Raw genomic sequence first — 16,628 nt, 5'->3', positions numbered from 1 at the left:
AGTTTGCTATTCCAAACCAGTACTCACATGGAAGCTCCCCCTGCAAAGCTGTGCAGCAGCTCACCCACACAAACACCTTTTTCTCCACATCATCATATATGTCTTGTTCATGAGTGACATTTACTTTAATAACACTTGATTTTCTTACCTGCTGACCACTTGGTTGGTTAGCATCCTCTCTGAAATGCAGTTTTCTTTCCAGGTCCTTTACAAGTGCAACTTTGTTTTCCCGAATGGAATCTTCTGTTGCCAATGGCAGAGGCTTCAGGTTTTTCTTTAATCCCTGGGTTGGGCTATAAAAAGAAAATTCTGATACTAACATGCAGAAATCACTATATATATATATATATATATATATATATATATATATAATTTTTGGTCACCTGCATGCTATAATATGCTATGGTGGAACCTATTATTTATTTACATAGGAGCCAAAGCACAATTCAGGATATGATTTTTTTTTTTTGGTACTATCTTAATGGGGCATCCCATTCCCATGCAGTAGAAATTAAAAACACACATCTTAAAGAAAGTAAGTAATGCTGCAATAAACATCTAAGTTCCATTTATATTTATGCAATAATGATGTGACAGTAAATGCTAAAGAAATGAGTGTAGGTGTTCCCTTAGGTGTACAATGTGTACATTTAACTGCTGTCAGGCAATAATTTAAAAGTTAATACAATTTCTCATTGATCTTTATCTCACATTTTCATTGACAATTTACTCTTTCCATGAACTTCTTTAATTTCTCTCACCCTTTTATGACACCCAATATCAACAATTATTTTTTGTTTTTATTTTCTAGATGTGGTGTGGTTGATTTTAGTAAGGTTTGAAAGTAGTTCAATCCTTAAATAAGAATTTAGGAGACTGTGAGAGTGCAGGAGGCTGTGAGAGTGCCGTGCTGGAGCTCAGCAGCAGGACACTGCTGGGAATTGTGCAATATTCTGGTACTTTACTAGAAGAGGTGTTGGGATCTTGATAAGAGGCTCTAGGTAAAGGCAGAAGTGGTGATTGCTTTGCAAGGCATCATCCCTGTGGTGTTGTGCAGACTCTGAGCTCTCAGTCCTCGTGCAGCCAGAATTACTGTCGTTGGTAATGCCAAACAGGGAAGCTGAAGCTTCCATAGCTATTTACAGATTATCCCAGGTCCTGTTCAGGTTCATTCCTTACCACTGTGCCCTGCTAAGACTGTCCCATGCAGAGGTCAAGTTTAAATCTCAGCCAAAGGAGCCCTAGCTGTGTGGGAGTTCAGCTCTGGGCTGGCACCCAGGGGAGCTGAAAGGAAGAAAAGATATTTAACAGGCACATTGTGCTGCCTCGTGTGGCCATGCCTGTGCAGCAGTGAAGGAGGAAAGCATGTGGCACAGGTGAGGTGCCATTGATGCAGAGAGCAGCCCCTGAGTGTTGTGCCCAGCTCTGAAGAGCTGCAAGGGCACTGCTGGCAGCTGCAGCTGACTTGGGCTTGCTCTTGCAGCATCGTGGAAGCAGAGCAAAGGCTCGAGCTGGCCCAAGTGAAAACCTGCACTGTGACCTTAGAGCTTTATGCTGTGTGCCTGATCAGGATGCCAGGGCTGGGAAGGGCTCCAGGCACTTGCCATGGGGTGATGGCAATTATGTGGCTGTGCTGGGCTGCTGGGAGGTTGAGTACAGGTCTGAAGGCAGGATTCTTGGCACACAGAGTGGTGAATGCTATAGACACAGGGACACATCTTTCTCCTGTAATAACAGATTGGCTGATCTAGTATCAGCAGGATAGTCAGGAGCTTGTGGCTTGCTGATGGCTACCACTACCTTGAGCTGTACCATTGATAAAAGGGGAAAATATTCCTCACTTTGTGCAGGATTTGGAGTTCTGTGGGTAAATAGTTGTACCAATGTACAGGTGCTAGCCATGCTAACACAGAGTTCACATCCTCCACAAAAGGGAAATTCACTTCAACTCCACCAGTAGAGACTCTTAATGCCCCCACCTTGCCAGTGCATCATCATCCTTATTTGCTTGTATCATGGTAGCTGCTTTGTCATAGAAATCATGCTGGCTCTTTATAAAAGTATTTATGTGCAAACCATTAACTCTCCTGAGATTTTCTGGGGGACTTCAAATGTTGAAAGTGCTGCAACCAGAAAAATACCTTTACAGAAGTTATTTCCAAGATTCACCTGGACTAGAAAAACTCTTGCAGTGTAAAGTACTTTAAAACTTTACTTCTTATTTACAATAGGTATGAATGATTTTATACATGGTGTAAGCAAAGAGTCTTGGAGTGACTTATCCTGCAAGCCCATGAAACCTCTTTTCTCATGCTAGTACAGTCTTATGAACCTCTGAGCCCTCACATTCTTGTATATCTGTTTGTACACTCACATCTCTCTATCTTCAGTTCTGGCTTTCTACAGAAAGTATTTGTCACCCTGTTCTTCTAAAGTTCTTCTGAGCCTTCTGAGGTTTACATTTTTGTAATGGAGTTTCTCAGGCACTTTTTGTGTCAATAATGATTGTTTTGCATTCCTTTCTGGAGGAGGAGAGAATTGATGGACTGTTGGTTTGACCAATGTGGTTGGAGAGGTGGCAGTTTCATCCTCCAATCCATGGTCACTTTTGGAATCCTATAAATATCTAGGTCCAGAAACAAACTAGCCATTTTTGCCTTGGACATCTCAGCGTGTGTCATTCATTTTGTGTCATATTGTGACAGGTATTATCCCTTTTTTTCTTTACTGGATGTAAAGGTTGGATTAAATAACCAGAATATCTAAATAACTCACTTTTCCATTTCACAGAAGACTTGCATTTCAGTGGCTCCCTGTCCTGGGTTGACTAGATGATGCTTTTATCCCCAGTTGTCTCGTTCTGTGAGTTCTCTCCAAAGTTTGCCCTGAACCAGGACACTCCCCCACCGAACACCTGGACAGAAACACGTCCTAGATTCCTTTGAGTATTTGTCCCTGCTTCTGTGCGTGTGGCTTGTGCTACTTACGTGGCTGGGGTACTCCTGGGCAGTCCCATGGCGTTGGTGGAGGGTGCAGCAGGCAGGGAAGGAAGCACAGCACTGAGGAAAGCCACGGGGTTCTGGATGCGGGCCGTGGGGGAGAGGGGAGCGGGAGCCACGCTCTGGGGCTGGAACTGCTTCGCTCCGCACGCAGGGAGCGTCAGCGGGGGCACCGCCACCTCCTTGGGGCTGGGGACACTCTGCTGGCCTCCTGAGGACCTGGGTGGGTTTCCTGTCAAGTTCTCCATGTGGTTTGTCCTCTGGGCTGCCGGGGGGATGCAGCTGAAGGTGCCTGAGGAGCTGGCAGAGGGGCTGGCTGGCGGCGTTTGTGGGCCCAGGAGCTGCTTGGGGCGGCCGTAGGCGAAGGCTGGAGGGGCACAGGCTGAGCTCTGCTTGTACAGGACTGAGCTGGACTGCTGGTAGAGGGAAGTAGCAGAATTCACCAGAGTGGTGTTGAGTGACAGCTCTCTCAGAGATGCCTGGTGCACCTGCTGTTGCTCAAGCAGGACCTGGTTGTGGAGCTGTTTTAACTGGCTCTGATCGCTGCACAGAAAATAGAGATGAACAGAATTGGTTAGGAGGCCCCAGAGAGGCAGCTGGCTGCATTTCTGTGCATGAATTCAGAGAGAAAAATTCTATGTCCTGTGATACAGTAAGAGACAGGAGACTGCTGCATGGCATATTCTCTAACATTATGAGAGGAGTATAATATTAGTTTTCTACTAAAATAACCTTTTCCTTCATGTTCCCTTCTTTGCCAGAGGCACCAAAGCTTTTTGTCCACAAATTATTTGACTGAAGAGAATTTTTACATTTTAGTATGTGAAATATAAATATAAATCTTACTCAAAGATATTTAAGGGATATCATTGCCAAAGTCACCTTAGTACCTCTTTGCTTGTGTAACTACGAGTGAGATTTGGTGTATCATAATTTAAATGAGTGTTTGTATGATTTGCATTATTTACCTCCTGCTGAAGTGGTTTCTGAAACCAGCACTTTGACTGGTAAAGCTTTGTAATAATCCACCACAGGATTTGCTACCAATGGAGTTCAGGTGGCGTTTCACTGACAGGTAGGAGTGGATAATTCAGAGAGAACCTGCATTCCAGGCAGTTGTTATTTTTCTAGATGCTATCCACTAGATAGTTTTTCAGGGCTTTCTTACTTTGCAGTGAAGGAAAATAATTTTGCTTTGTCAAGAGGTTTATTTAGTTATTATGTATATGGAAATACAGCACATGGAAACAGGAGAGCTTTTTCCCTTCCAAAACCAGAAAAGACATAGAAGATCTGGAAAATGATTGTGTAATAAACTGTGGGGTATTAAATATCTACTGAGAAAAAGTGGAAAATGTGGATGTAGAGACCAAGCACAACTGCTCCTGACAAAGCAAATACATACTCAACATAACTGGTTTTAGTTAAAAGAGTTCATTTATACAATGTACCAAACAAAAATCACATTACAGGCAGATAAAGACAGCAATTTCAAGTTTTCATGAAGCAGAATGGTAGAGTTGGTAGTTCTGTGGGCCTGATTTTGTGCCCTTCATGTAAACAAATGCATAATAAAGCAATTCTTTGTAACACAGCTATTTTGGGAGGGGAAGCTGAGAGAAATTCTGCTTTATGCAAGTATTGGGTACTTAAATACTTCTTCTGCCCCCCCCAAAACTCAGAAAGTGTGTAGGGCTGTGAATGTGGGCTTCACAAATTCAAACCCTGAGCTCTGAGCTCTTCCTCTGCTACAAGGAATGTAAGTGCTGTCTTCTCCTTGCAATGTTCATGCTGTGAAATTACATCCTGGCTTGGGAGTAGCAGGGAATTACTTTATGGAGTCCTTCCTGAGCCCTTAGGAAAAGCCTCTGCCTATTTAAGAAATTAAAGGAAGATGTTTGCGTGCTTGTTGTTAAGTTACATGAGGGAGGTTGAAAAAAAGTGCTGAAAATACTTTTCATAATAAACTGCAGTGTGAATTCCATAAATTGTCCTCTAAGAAAACTGCATTACTTCTTCAAATTTCCCCCTGAGCTCCCAGTGCACCAATCACTTTGTAGCTGAAGTGGTTTCACATTATCTAGCATTTCCAAGTATTTTATCAGCTTTGGGGGGAGATGACATTTGTGGGACATACAAGTCATGAGGCATGGCCTTTGGCATGACAGCTGCTTGCCAGTCTGGACTGTGTGTAAGCCTGAATTTATCTGCTTTGGGCAATATTTCATACCCAGAATTGAGTGAGATATGTCTGAAGAACCTACTTTTATTTTGCCTAAAGAAATTCAGTGTTCTTCACCTCTTGATTGCAGCAGAAAACACTGTGAAATTAATAACACTTCAAAGGGGAAATATCTTCCTTTTTAAATTGGAGGTCCCTTTTCCTGACAGGGATATGCAGAAAAAATAATCTTGTGCTGGAGAATTAGTTGTCTAAGATTATGGTTAGTTAGGCCAATACAATGTAATCTTTTTATTCTGCATTTGAGTTTTCACTCTAGTGCAGTAGTGTTGTGGTCAATGAATACTAAATAATATTGTCACCAACATGTTCTATGAAAAATCCTTTCCTTAGGATTTTTCCCTCCTGAGAAGCTGAGAGGCCTCAGGAACAAACTGTAAACAATTCTTATCTGCTGCTGTGGAATGCAGCAGGTGGGTCTGGGATTGGTCTCATCTGGTTGTTTCTAATTAATGGCCAATCCCAGTCCAGCTGCCCAGACTGTCTCAGGCAGAGACAAGCCTTGGTTATTCATTCATTTTCTATTCTTAGCTAAGCTTTCTGATGAAATCCTTTCTTCTATTCCTTTAGTATACTTTTAGTATAATATATATCATAAAATAATAAACCAAGCCTTCTGAAACAGAGAGTCAACTTTCTCATCTCTTCCCTCATCCTAAGACCCCTGTGAACAATGCATCAGAATATCAGTGATGCTCCTGAGAATTAGACTTCTGTTTACTTACAGCTTTGGTTTAGCCAGTACTGGGGGAGGCTCCTTGGAGGGTGATGTTGGCTCTGGTATTTTCACTGGCTGTCCATTTATCTTCTCTGGGAAGTGGTTGGGTCTGCTTTGGTTTGTGGTGCCAGGTCCATCCTCTGAGGATGATTCACTTCCTTTCTCATCTTCGGGCAGCTTGAAGTGGACACGGAGCCCTGCCTTGGAGCTGGACCTGGGCTCGTTGTGGTTCACAAGAACTCCTTCCAGTTTGGGTCTGGGGGCTTGGCTTTGGTGGCTGGAAGGAGGCTGGGGGGGAGCCTGGTGCTCAGTAGCCACAAAATCGATGGAGCTCGTTGTGTGAAGGGCAGCAGTGTTACTGCTGTCCTCGGGTGCTGGAAGAGGAAAGGTCAAACCTTTGGGATATGGAAATGCCAGAAATCACAGTGAAATGAAAGCACAAAAGTTACAGCTCAAAAAACTCACTCTGGGGTCCTTCACTTGTTTGACCTTGTTTGTTTAAGAACAAATTCCCTTGTAAAAGGAATATTGTAAAGGTAGAGGGGAAAGGGACACTGCTCCAGTTTGGGAAATCAATCAGTGGTCTTCAGCCAGGTCCCCAGTGAATTAATCCCCTACACCTTTGAAATACAAACATTGGTTTTATCCCAGAGAATTCTCACACTTTTAGTTATGAAGAACATTGCCAGACCTTGGGCTGCATTGGAGGCAAGAGCACACAGCACCACTCACAGCCTGCTCTGCTGTTTTCAGCAGGAGCAAAGGACTCCCCTGGCTCTTACCTTTGACAGTCAGACGAGCTATACTGGACACTGTGCCATATTTATTGCTTGCAGTACAGGTGAAACTGCCAGAATCTTCTGAAAATACTTCAGCAATGACGAGAGTACAAATCTCCTCTGCAAAGCATCAGAGCAGGGTTAGCCCTCGAAGAGAACACACAGAACCCTGACTACCTTTGGGGAGCTTTCCTTAAGGACTTCCACCTTGCTCAGTTTGTTCCCAGTTCCATCAGTATTATCAGTTTTGGCAGCCTTTGTGTGTGCAGCAGCTGTTATCAGCATTGTCTGCAGCAGCTGGTACCCTCTGTGCTCCAGCATGCCCAATGAAAGCAAAGAACAGGTGTCAGCAGTGTGTGGAATACATTAGAAAATGTTTTCCTAACACTTGAAATACAGACTTAAAAGGACTTAAAATTTAATTTGGAACAATATAGAGTGTTCTCCACACTCTCAGCTCACTAAAATATAGGTATTTTTTATCTCTGATGATTGAAAGATTCATTATAATTGACTGGGAACAATTCAAGTGGAGTCACTCTCTAAAGGGGATTAATATAAACCATATACATACAGACTGTTGTTTCCAAAAGTACAGTGCAGATTTGCAGATAGAGGGGATTGTGCCAACTGTGTTGACACAAAGTTGTCTTTTGACTTCTTTGTGAAGATGACTAAAGGGCACCAGAAGTATGCTAGCAAAATTGTACTGGGAAAAACTCTATTCCATCTAGAAAAGTCAGTCTGGGTTTATGGCATTCCTGTCTGACCAGTCTGGGCAGCAGTGCCAGCTAATAAATACCTGTCATGATGGGATTTGAAGTCTTTTGGTTTGGCTGAGTAGCTGGGAAGAGGAGGGACAGCAATACCTAAGGTGATTTTAAATGTGGGCTGATAAAATTTCTTCACCTACTCAGTGACTAGTTTTCTACAATTTTGCAATAGACTTTCCTAAAACCCTACAGGATAAATGTTCCATGGGTACTTTTGCACTCTTAAACTTGATTGTTTCATGTCATCACCAAGGAAAACCCAATAGCAACAAAGAGATTGTTTCCTATCAGCTATAGGAGAATGAGAGTTTATTATAGTAGTATGATAACAGAACTAGTTTAAGGTATTATAGTATCTGGTTTGTCATGCTGGGATCTGCCAACCACTGCATGCATGGAAATCCAGATTCCTTCTGAATGAGCAGCAGGTGATGAGGCTGTGACAACTGCACCCAACTGATTATCCCCTAAAAACTGCTGCACATTACTCAGCAGTGATGCCATGGACAGCAACAGAACAGTGGCAGTACCTGCTGCCAGAAGCTCCAGTTTATGTTCCTCACTCTCAGACAGAGGCAGCTTCTTTCAAGACTCTTTTTGGGGTAAAAACCTTTCAAACAGGGCAAGGAGAATACAGAAGTTTACATTCCATAAGAGTTAATGCTCCTTTGATAATTTTCCATCTTGACAGGAGTGGCTTCATATTTTTAAAGGCATAATGAGGAGAGTGATGGGACAACCAAAGCTGTAGGGCTCCTCTGCTCCAAGCCTGTGGGGTACTCCCCATTCTGCCCTGATCCTTGGTATCAGCAGCTCCAGGCACATTTATAGGATTTGCTGAGAGCAGGGGTGGAACACCTGATGTGCTCTCTCACATTACGCTGGTGGGGAGCCCAGGGAATGGCTGGCATGGCTGAACGTCTGATGCAATGGTCCCTAACTGGTAACTGGATAAAAATAGCTCAGCTCTACCTCATCTCCTCTACCTCAGGACCTCAGATGTACAGGGGACCCTCAGACATTAATTTCATTAATCTTAGGCTCATTTAAATCCTGATGTAAAACTGGGCCTAAGCAAAGGGGAAACATTTCCTGCAAAAGAGACTGAATTAATTCAAGTTATATGTTTGTGGGACAGTCTACAGGGAAATGTGTGCCACTAGTGGCTACAGAACATGAGGAAAAGAAGAAATTATGTTCATTAAATAATGAAGTTTTAATATTTAATATTTTATGAGGTTAAACCACCACACCTATGTAATGAAAAATTATGAACCTTTGATGATCCTCACCTGGTTCAGCCATGGATCGTGGTTCTAAAGGGAAGAAGAGCAGAATTATTAGATTGAATAGAGTTATTTTTGCCAACATTTCTTTTTCCTCAAGCACTTAATATAAAGTTTGACCTTCTAAATAAGATGGAATACACTTTTTGATCCAATTTTCTGTTTAAGGGGAGGTAAAGACAGCCAGGCCTTTTACTCAATGGTATGTCAAAGGCACAATTGAACAATGTGAACACTTATGAACACTGTTGGGAACTTGGGAATAGCAAATAAATTCTCCAAGTAGCTGGCTGAGGTTTTTTTCAGTATTGGCACAATTTTATTTTGTCTTGAAGACAATTTCTGAAACTCTGACCCACATGAAATCATGATGAACCATTGTTTCACTTAGGTTTAGTTTAGTGTGGTATTTAAGGAATTTCTGTTGAATTTTCACAATTTTAACATTTAGACTTAGAGAAAATGGCAGATGTTCTGACTGCATTTGAAAATTAAAATTACAGTTGCAATAAGAAATTCACAGTGTTGCTAAGTTAGCAATTTTGTTGCTTGCCTGTATTTTATTAGACACAATATTTTCACACAAGAAACATACTTTTCTGTAATATCCTAAAATCTGGAGAGTCTTCTATCAGTGTTCCTTCTCTATACCATTCAACCTTTGGGGAAGGAGCTCCTTTCACCCGACATTCAAAAACAACAAGCTGCCCCTCAGAAGCTGAAATATCCTGTAACATCTATTAGAGAAAATGAATAGACAGTCAGTAAATGTCTTCATGGTCTGGATGTAACACTGATTTCAGTAAGATTTAATAAACCCTTGAATGGCTTAGGAAAAGCGTTTTTTTTTCTTTTTCTTTTTATTTTCTTTTTTTTTTTTTTTTTTTTTGAGAGAGAGCTCATTTTTAGTCATCTCTCTTTACAGTTATCTGACCTCTACTTTTCAAATATGTCATAGAAGAAATTACCTTTGTAAATACAGGAGCAGCAATTATGGGTCTTCCATCCAGTCCTTGCAAATAGTTAGTGGGGCTTTGAGCCTGTAGGTTGCAAAACAGCACAAGATGATGTTTAGGTGAGCAGACATTATTTTTTCATATACAAAGGAAACGTGCTTTTGGAATGACATCAAAGAGATTTTGGTGGATGAAGTCCAAAGCAAAATACCTAATGCAATGAACAGAAATTCTGTTGTGGGCAGCTGCTGGTGATCTTCCTGGATGGGATAACAGCAAAAATGTTATTACTTTATTGCCTTGCTCAGTTAATCATGGTAAGAAAAGCTTTAGCACAGTGCATTGTAACATCTTTTCTTCATACTTCAATAAGGCAAATCTGTGTTGTCTGCTTGGTTGTAGTCTTCTTTTAAAAATCCTTAACCTACAAAATAGTTATTGAAGTTAATAAGGAAATGTTAAGTCAAGTCAGGAGTGTGACTGCTACTATAATTCTTCTCTTTTGCCAAACCCAAACCTTTTACAGAGGTGGGATATCCACCTGTTGATCCTGCTCAGTAAAACAGAATGGAATTTTTCTCCTCCTGGGAAACTTTGTTACATAGGTTGAGTATTTAATATGGTTTTTTATTTTAGTGCAGTAGGAGTTGTCTCAGGGCAGCAGAATTAATGATTCAGTATCTCAGGAAATGGCCACATTTACACACAGATGGTGCCTTATCAGCCAACAAAATTTAAAAGTTGTGATTTTTGAAGTAACTATTACCCTTAAGCATCTTCTTTCATAAATGGCAACTTAGTTCTATTAGTTCTTGTCTCATTGTAATCAACAGTAAACGTGCATCAGTTCACCTGCTCAGTATCTGTTCATGGCTTACCACCTAATCCTGGGCTGTGAGCTTTGAAAAGGCTCTGTGAAGTGAGAAACTCGTGAACTTTTCAATTTTAAGCAAGTATGGCTCCTCCTCCCTACCAGGAAAGAATTCACAGCTGGGAATGTGCTGTCAGTGTGCCACAAACAGGACTCCCAGTGCACGGCAATGTCAATTAGGACATGGCAATGTCAATTAGGACATGGTAATGTCAATTAGGACATGGCAATGTCAATTAGGACATGGTAATGTCAATTAGGACATGGTAATGTCAATTAGGACATGGTAATGTCAATTAGAACATGGCAATGTCAATTAGGACATGGTAATGTCAATTAGAACATGGCAATGTCAGTTAGAACATGGTAATGTCAATTAGAACATGGTAATGTCAATTAGGACATGGCAATGTCAATTAGGACATGGTAATGTCAATTAGAACATGGTAATGTCAATTAGAACATGGTAATGTCAATTAGGACATGGCAATGTCAATTAGAACATGGTAATGTCAGTTAGAACATGGTAATGTTATTTTCCTTTGATGTGGAAAGTAAAATGTTGTGTGGCAAAGCAGCTTATTTACATACAAAGTAAACACAGCAGTGAGACGATCCCGCTGGAAGTAAATCTCATTGAAAGGAAAAGATTTCAGGTGAGCTCTGCATCGAGGGAGAGGAAAACCTGCTGGGCTGGACAGTGGGTGAGGCAGGCTGGGATGGGAGAGGGTGACTCGCACAGCCAGGTGCCCTTCCAGCCTCGGAGCTGTGGGAATGCCCCTGGATCCTGTGCTGCCCCATGGAATGCACCTGGATCCTGTGCAGCTCAAGGGAATGCACCTGTATCCCATAGAATGCCCCTGGATCCAATGCAGCCCCATGGAGTGCAGCTGGATCCCAAGGGAATGCAGCTGGATCCCGTGCAGCCCCATGGAATGCCCCTGGATTCTGTGCAGCTCAAGGGAATGCACCTGGAACCTGTGCAGCCCCATGGAATGCCCCCGGATCCCATGCAGCCCCATGGAATACACCTGGATCCCATGGAATGCACCTGGATCCTGTGCAGCCCCATGGAATGCCCCTGGATCCCATGCAGCCCCATGGAATACACCTGGATCCCATGGAATGCCCCTGGATCCTGTGCTGCCCCATGGAATGCACCTGGATCCTGTGCAGCTCAAGGGAATGCACCTGGATTCTGTGCAGCCCTTTGGAATACCTCTGGATCCCGTGCAGCCCCATGGAATGCACCTGGATCCCGTGCAGCCCAAGAGAATGCACCTGGATCCCATGGAATGCACCAGGATCCCATGGAATGCCCCTGGATCCTGTGCAGCCCCGGAGCTGTGTGACCCAGATTCCCGGTGCTGGCCGAGCCTCCTGCTCCTCCTGCTCCTCCTGCTCCTCCTGCTCCTCCTGCTCCTCCTGCTCCTGCTCCTGCTCCTGCTGCCCTCGGCCCGGTTCCCTTGGAGGCAGGGCCTCTCCTTGTGGCCTGGATGGCTGCCAGGCTCAAAGCTGGAGTTCTACAGCAAGGCAAATGCTAGAAAATTTGGGTTTCTCAGTGACAAACTGTGGAAGAAACACTTTATTAAGGGCTGACTTTTAGTCCTTGAAATGCAGCGTGCTGTCCCCCTACCTGGTTAGCTGGTGTTGGCACAGTCTGGAGCTCAGCTGATGGTGCCTTGGAGGGTTCTTGATGCTTGGTTGCAGTTCTGACAGCAGGAGATGCTGCGTTCACAGAGGTGCTGGCTGGCTTTGGTTTGCTGTGAAATATTAACCAAGAACAAGCTCTCTCACTTGAGGCTGGAGCTGTGTGTGTCCCTAAGTCACATCTGTCTCAGTTACATGTCAGCCCCAGCGTCAGTGCTGGGACTGAATTCCTCTTGGTCCAAGCTGATCTGTGCTCTGTGAAGCTGCATTTGGTGAGTTAATTTCAGCAATAATTAATTGCTGAAAAATAAAAAAGAGACCTGCTTTCTGACCAATATGTCATCAGTTTTGCTAGTGTGCAGATTGACACCTCTTCACTTTCTGCTTGTTTATATGTGGAAATACAAGAGTTGAGCCTTTTAAATTTTATTGCTGGGTGAAATAATGCAGACAGTGAACAGCTGGTGTTTTTATTCACTTTGAGGTCCCCCCAGGAAAGCTAGCCTTCAAAACAGACAATGCTTTACTCAGTGTGAAGGTACAAATGTTGTGATCACTGATTTCTCTTTTGGACTTTTTTTAGCCCTTCTTCTCATATTAACTCCCTTAGAGGTGTTCAGATTGGTGTGATGACAGCTGGAAGCTGAGCAGAAATGAAGACATTACACCCAAACCCGGTCTTCCATAATGTGATCATTTGAGGACATCCTATGATGTCACAGCAGCATTCTGAGAACAAAATTACCTCACAATTTGATTTAGAGATGCCATCAAGTGATCAGGATCATGGTCAACCCTACTCTGACACCTAATGAGATGAATGTGAAAATAAAAAAAAAGCCTGTGACATTTGGACAAGGCTGAGCTGGAACGGAAAACTTCACAATTCATCCCAAACTGATTAGCAGTACATCCCAAGTCTGAGACTTTCTTAACCTTAAGTTTTATAAAACCCCTAACATTTATCAAAGTCCATGAAGCAATTCCATCTGGAGTGCTTCATGACCTTGGAGTTTAAATTGCATCCAACAGGATTTGCTGTCAGCCTGAGGTCTTCAGTCAAACACACTGCAAATGTCTTCTCTTTGCATTTTAAAAACTGGCATGTGTAATGAGTGTAATTCCCCTTAGTGATGGAACAAACCAAGTGGGGGCATAAATCTGTCTGATTAGGGCCTCTTTTATCAAGGACTGGTTGCTTTTGATGTTGAATCTGTGCATACAGAGGAGTTCAGAATAAAAGACTGCTTATTTTAGTTTTCAACCAGTCTGACTCCCTTTCTAGTTAAGAGAAGGACTTAGGTTCTGAAATATTTGTAACAGCATTGGATCAGGTTTTAAATCCTCAGGGGATGGATTTCATTTAGGAAAAATAAAGAAATGAATAAATAAACATTTCCCAGATTTTAGATTACATCTGACATATTTTCTTTTTATAATTAGGGAGTCTTTTATAACTTCATTTCAGTTCACTCTAGTGCATGTCTATTAATTTATTCATCTTAAATCTAAATCATCAATCTACCTATATTCTGCCAAAAACCTTGCATATTTTCATGTGAGAAATTGTACTGCATTCTTTGTCCAAGTCAGACACTTAAATCAACATTTAAGCTGGATCTAGTGAAATGGCTTTTTAAAATAAATTAATTTTTTTAGTAAATTATTTTTAGAATTTCAATATTTATTGTAACACCTTTCCTTTTATATTAATATATAATACTAAAATTTCAATTCTTAATCCAAAGTTGAGGACACAAAAACAAACAAATGTTTGTTCCATACTATTTGTAAAGCAAACAAGTGCACAAACAAAACCCAACCCAACCAATCCAAATTAATTCTAAACAGAATGATAATGTCTTGGAAGCTGCAAGCTGAAACGTCTGCACTTGTGGGGCTTTTAACTGTAAGAAATATGGGAGGTGTAATTGATTTTAAACTTACTGATCCATTTCGTCCTTGATGATTTCACCTTCGGAGTCAGAAGAAGAGATGCCTGTGAAAAAATAAAAAAAAAAACCCTTGAGCAGAGGGGTTTTGGGTTTCTCTCGGAATGATACAAAGCTCCATTCAGCTTTCCTGCAGAGCACTCCATGGGTCTGTACTATAAAGGTGGGCCAGACAAAAGGTCCCACTGCAGGAGAAGTGAACACGTTCCACCCTGTGCAAGGTGCAGAACTGCTGTTGGCATGAGGCAAACTGGGGAGGAGGTGCAGCTGAAGTAAGGAGAGGAATATCCAAGAGGGAATGAATACCTGGGTGTTCCTTGGGCTCTTTTTCAAATGCCACTATGATTTAGTCCACATTTGTTGTGAATTGAGTAGGAGCTTTCTTCTCTCAGGCACCTGATGCTATTGGATTGAAAGGAAAAAGAGAGATCTGGAATTGTGATTCTCCAGCTGGTGCCTTGTACCACGATGTGAAGGAGATACCTGCTCTGTTTACTGACTGCTGTCAGTCACTGGGACATTTTGCACTTGTGATTCTGCCCTCACTGTGTTGGAATTTGCATTTTCTCTGCAGTTCCTGCCAGCGAGCATCTCCATCAGCCATGGCTCCCATCCAGCACCCACTGAGCTGGGGAAAAGCAGATCTTGGTCCCTGCCTTGAGAGCTTGTAAATCCCTGCCAAGCACAGACATCTCCCTTTGATGTCAGGGGCAGTGCAGATGCTGAAAAAGGATTTGTCCTTTCACTGTCAAGTGAGAGTTGTGGAAGGAGAATAACAGCAGAATGAAATTCATCTTTTGGCACTGCTTTAATTTATGATTGGCCCCACTGAGCTCAGTGATGCTGCCCAGAGCTTGCTTCTCTGAGAGGAAAAGAAAAAAATCCCATGTGTTTATTTTGAGTTTATAGTCATGCTAGCACAGTAATGGAGTCAATCTCAAATCTTACCCAAGGAAGTGTAAAAAAGAAATACAATAAATAGACCACTCTTAGGCCTAGTAGGTACAGTCAAAAGCACAAGGAGAAAGAAAGGACACCTAAATCTGCAAATATATATTCTGTTTGATTTACAGCATCTACTGGGCAAGGAGAATATAAAATTGATGGCATATTTATTTTGGTTACAAGGTCCCAAGAAAGAGTTAAGAGGAAGCTGTCCTACATTCAGTTTGCAATAATGACTGTAGGGAAAAGGGATTAATAAGAATTAGACACCAAGTTTCGTTTCTTACACTTCTGTAGAGTTCCACAGACAAAAAATACAAGGTAGTTTCAGAATCTGAGTATTTTTAGACTTGGATCTTGGAGTGAGATATATAAAACCTCTGGGAAGTAACACAATAAAATGTAAGGGCTGGTCCCTTGTCTGAAGAGTGTTTTACAGGAAAATAATTATGATTTTAGTAACGATGGAAAGTGTTGACTCCTGCTGTTTTTTAATGACAAAGCTATCACAGTTAGCAAACAAGATACATAATTGTATCTTAATCCTGTGACCAGTTTCAACCATCAGTTTCTGCAACTCCTGTAGGATTACCTTCTATGTAAATCTCTGCAGAGGTGGAGTCTGTTCCATAGATGTTGGAAGCAAAGCACGAGTAACGCCCCGTGTCCTCCTCAAAAGCCTCCACAATGATCAGGGAGTGTCGGTCACCTGTCTGGATAATTTGGATGTCTGGTGAGTTTTCAAGCTCCTTCCCTTCACAGTACCACCTGCAAGGCAAAAAGAAATTGTTTTTCCATGCAAACAAGCTGGGGTGATAATGTTTGAAGTCGTTCTGATGATAAAATTGGTAGGTTTAGCCAGAAGATTCTGACAGAGTACTGCAGGTAAATATTGAATCAACAGTCATGGGAATAAAATGTGGATGGTTTTCATAATATTCAATAAAGAGTAAAAGAGCTCTGAATTTGGAACACTGTCAATCCAGCTCTGAATTTCTCTTGAGGTGCAATCAGATCTGTGTGGTGGCTCAATGTGCAGCAAAAATCACCCAAGTCTAAATTAACAAATACCCCTCAAACTTGTGCTTCTCAAGTTCATGTTAATTCAGAATGTGACTGAAATTTGTCTTTGTTTTGCCACACATTTAACACAATCTGCTTTTTGTAAAAGATGGCAGAAGTGTATCACAAGGTAAGAGAGGTGATCTATTACAAGAGAGCTACTTCCACACAGAAACAGCCAGGGAGACAGCTGCACCTGGAGTGCTTTCCTGCACGATGGTGCTGTGCTCCTCTTTAAACACTGCTACATATCCCAGAATCTGCTGGGCCCTCCAGAGCTTTCACACTCTCATCTCAGGCATTCCTAAGTCCCTCAGTGCTCTGAAGGGTGGTTTCAGTGGGAAATGCAGGAATCCACACCAAAGAGAGCTCTCTAGGACGTGTCACTGGCAGGA

General features: G+C 42.1%; 1 protein-coding gene across 1 annotated transcript in view; it reads right to left on the bottom strand.

Annotated features, from left to right (window-relative positions):
• Window positions 1–16,628, bottom strand: part of MYPN (myopalladin) — a 72,991-nt gene that overhangs the window by 23,773 nt on the left and 32,590 nt on the right. Inside the window, exons 3-12 of the mRNA XM_009095987.4 lie at window positions 15,764–15,939; window positions 14,222–14,273; window positions 12,261–12,387; window positions 9,766–9,837; window positions 9,393–9,534; window positions 8,804–8,827; window positions 6,742–6,858; window positions 5,967–6,333; window positions 2,988–3,542; window positions 149–293 (exon numbers count right to left, since the gene is read on the bottom strand). Of these exons, the coding sequence (XP_009094235.1) occupies window positions 149–293; window positions 2,988–3,542; window positions 5,967–6,333; window positions 6,742–6,858; window positions 8,804–8,827; window positions 9,393–9,534; window positions 9,766–9,837; window positions 12,261–12,387; window positions 14,222–14,273; window positions 15,764–15,939 (1,777 nt within the window). The remainder of the gene's footprint in view (window positions 1–148; window positions 294–2,987; window positions 3,543–5,966; window positions 6,334–6,741; window positions 6,859–8,803; window positions 8,828–9,392; window positions 9,535–9,765; window positions 9,838–12,260; window positions 12,388–14,221; window positions 14,274–15,763; window positions 15,940–16,628) is intronic.

This window comes from Serinus canaria, chromosome 6, assembly GCF_022539315.1.
Source record: "Serinus canaria isolate serCan28SL12 chromosome 6, serCan2020, whole genome shotgun sequence".
In the NCBI taxonomy this organism is placed as follows: Eukaryota; Metazoa; Chordata; class Aves; order Passeriformes; family Fringillidae; genus Serinus; species Serinus canaria.
The sequence above is the reverse complement of the archived record's forward strand: the minus strand, read 5'-3'. Positions and strand labels throughout refer to the sequence as shown.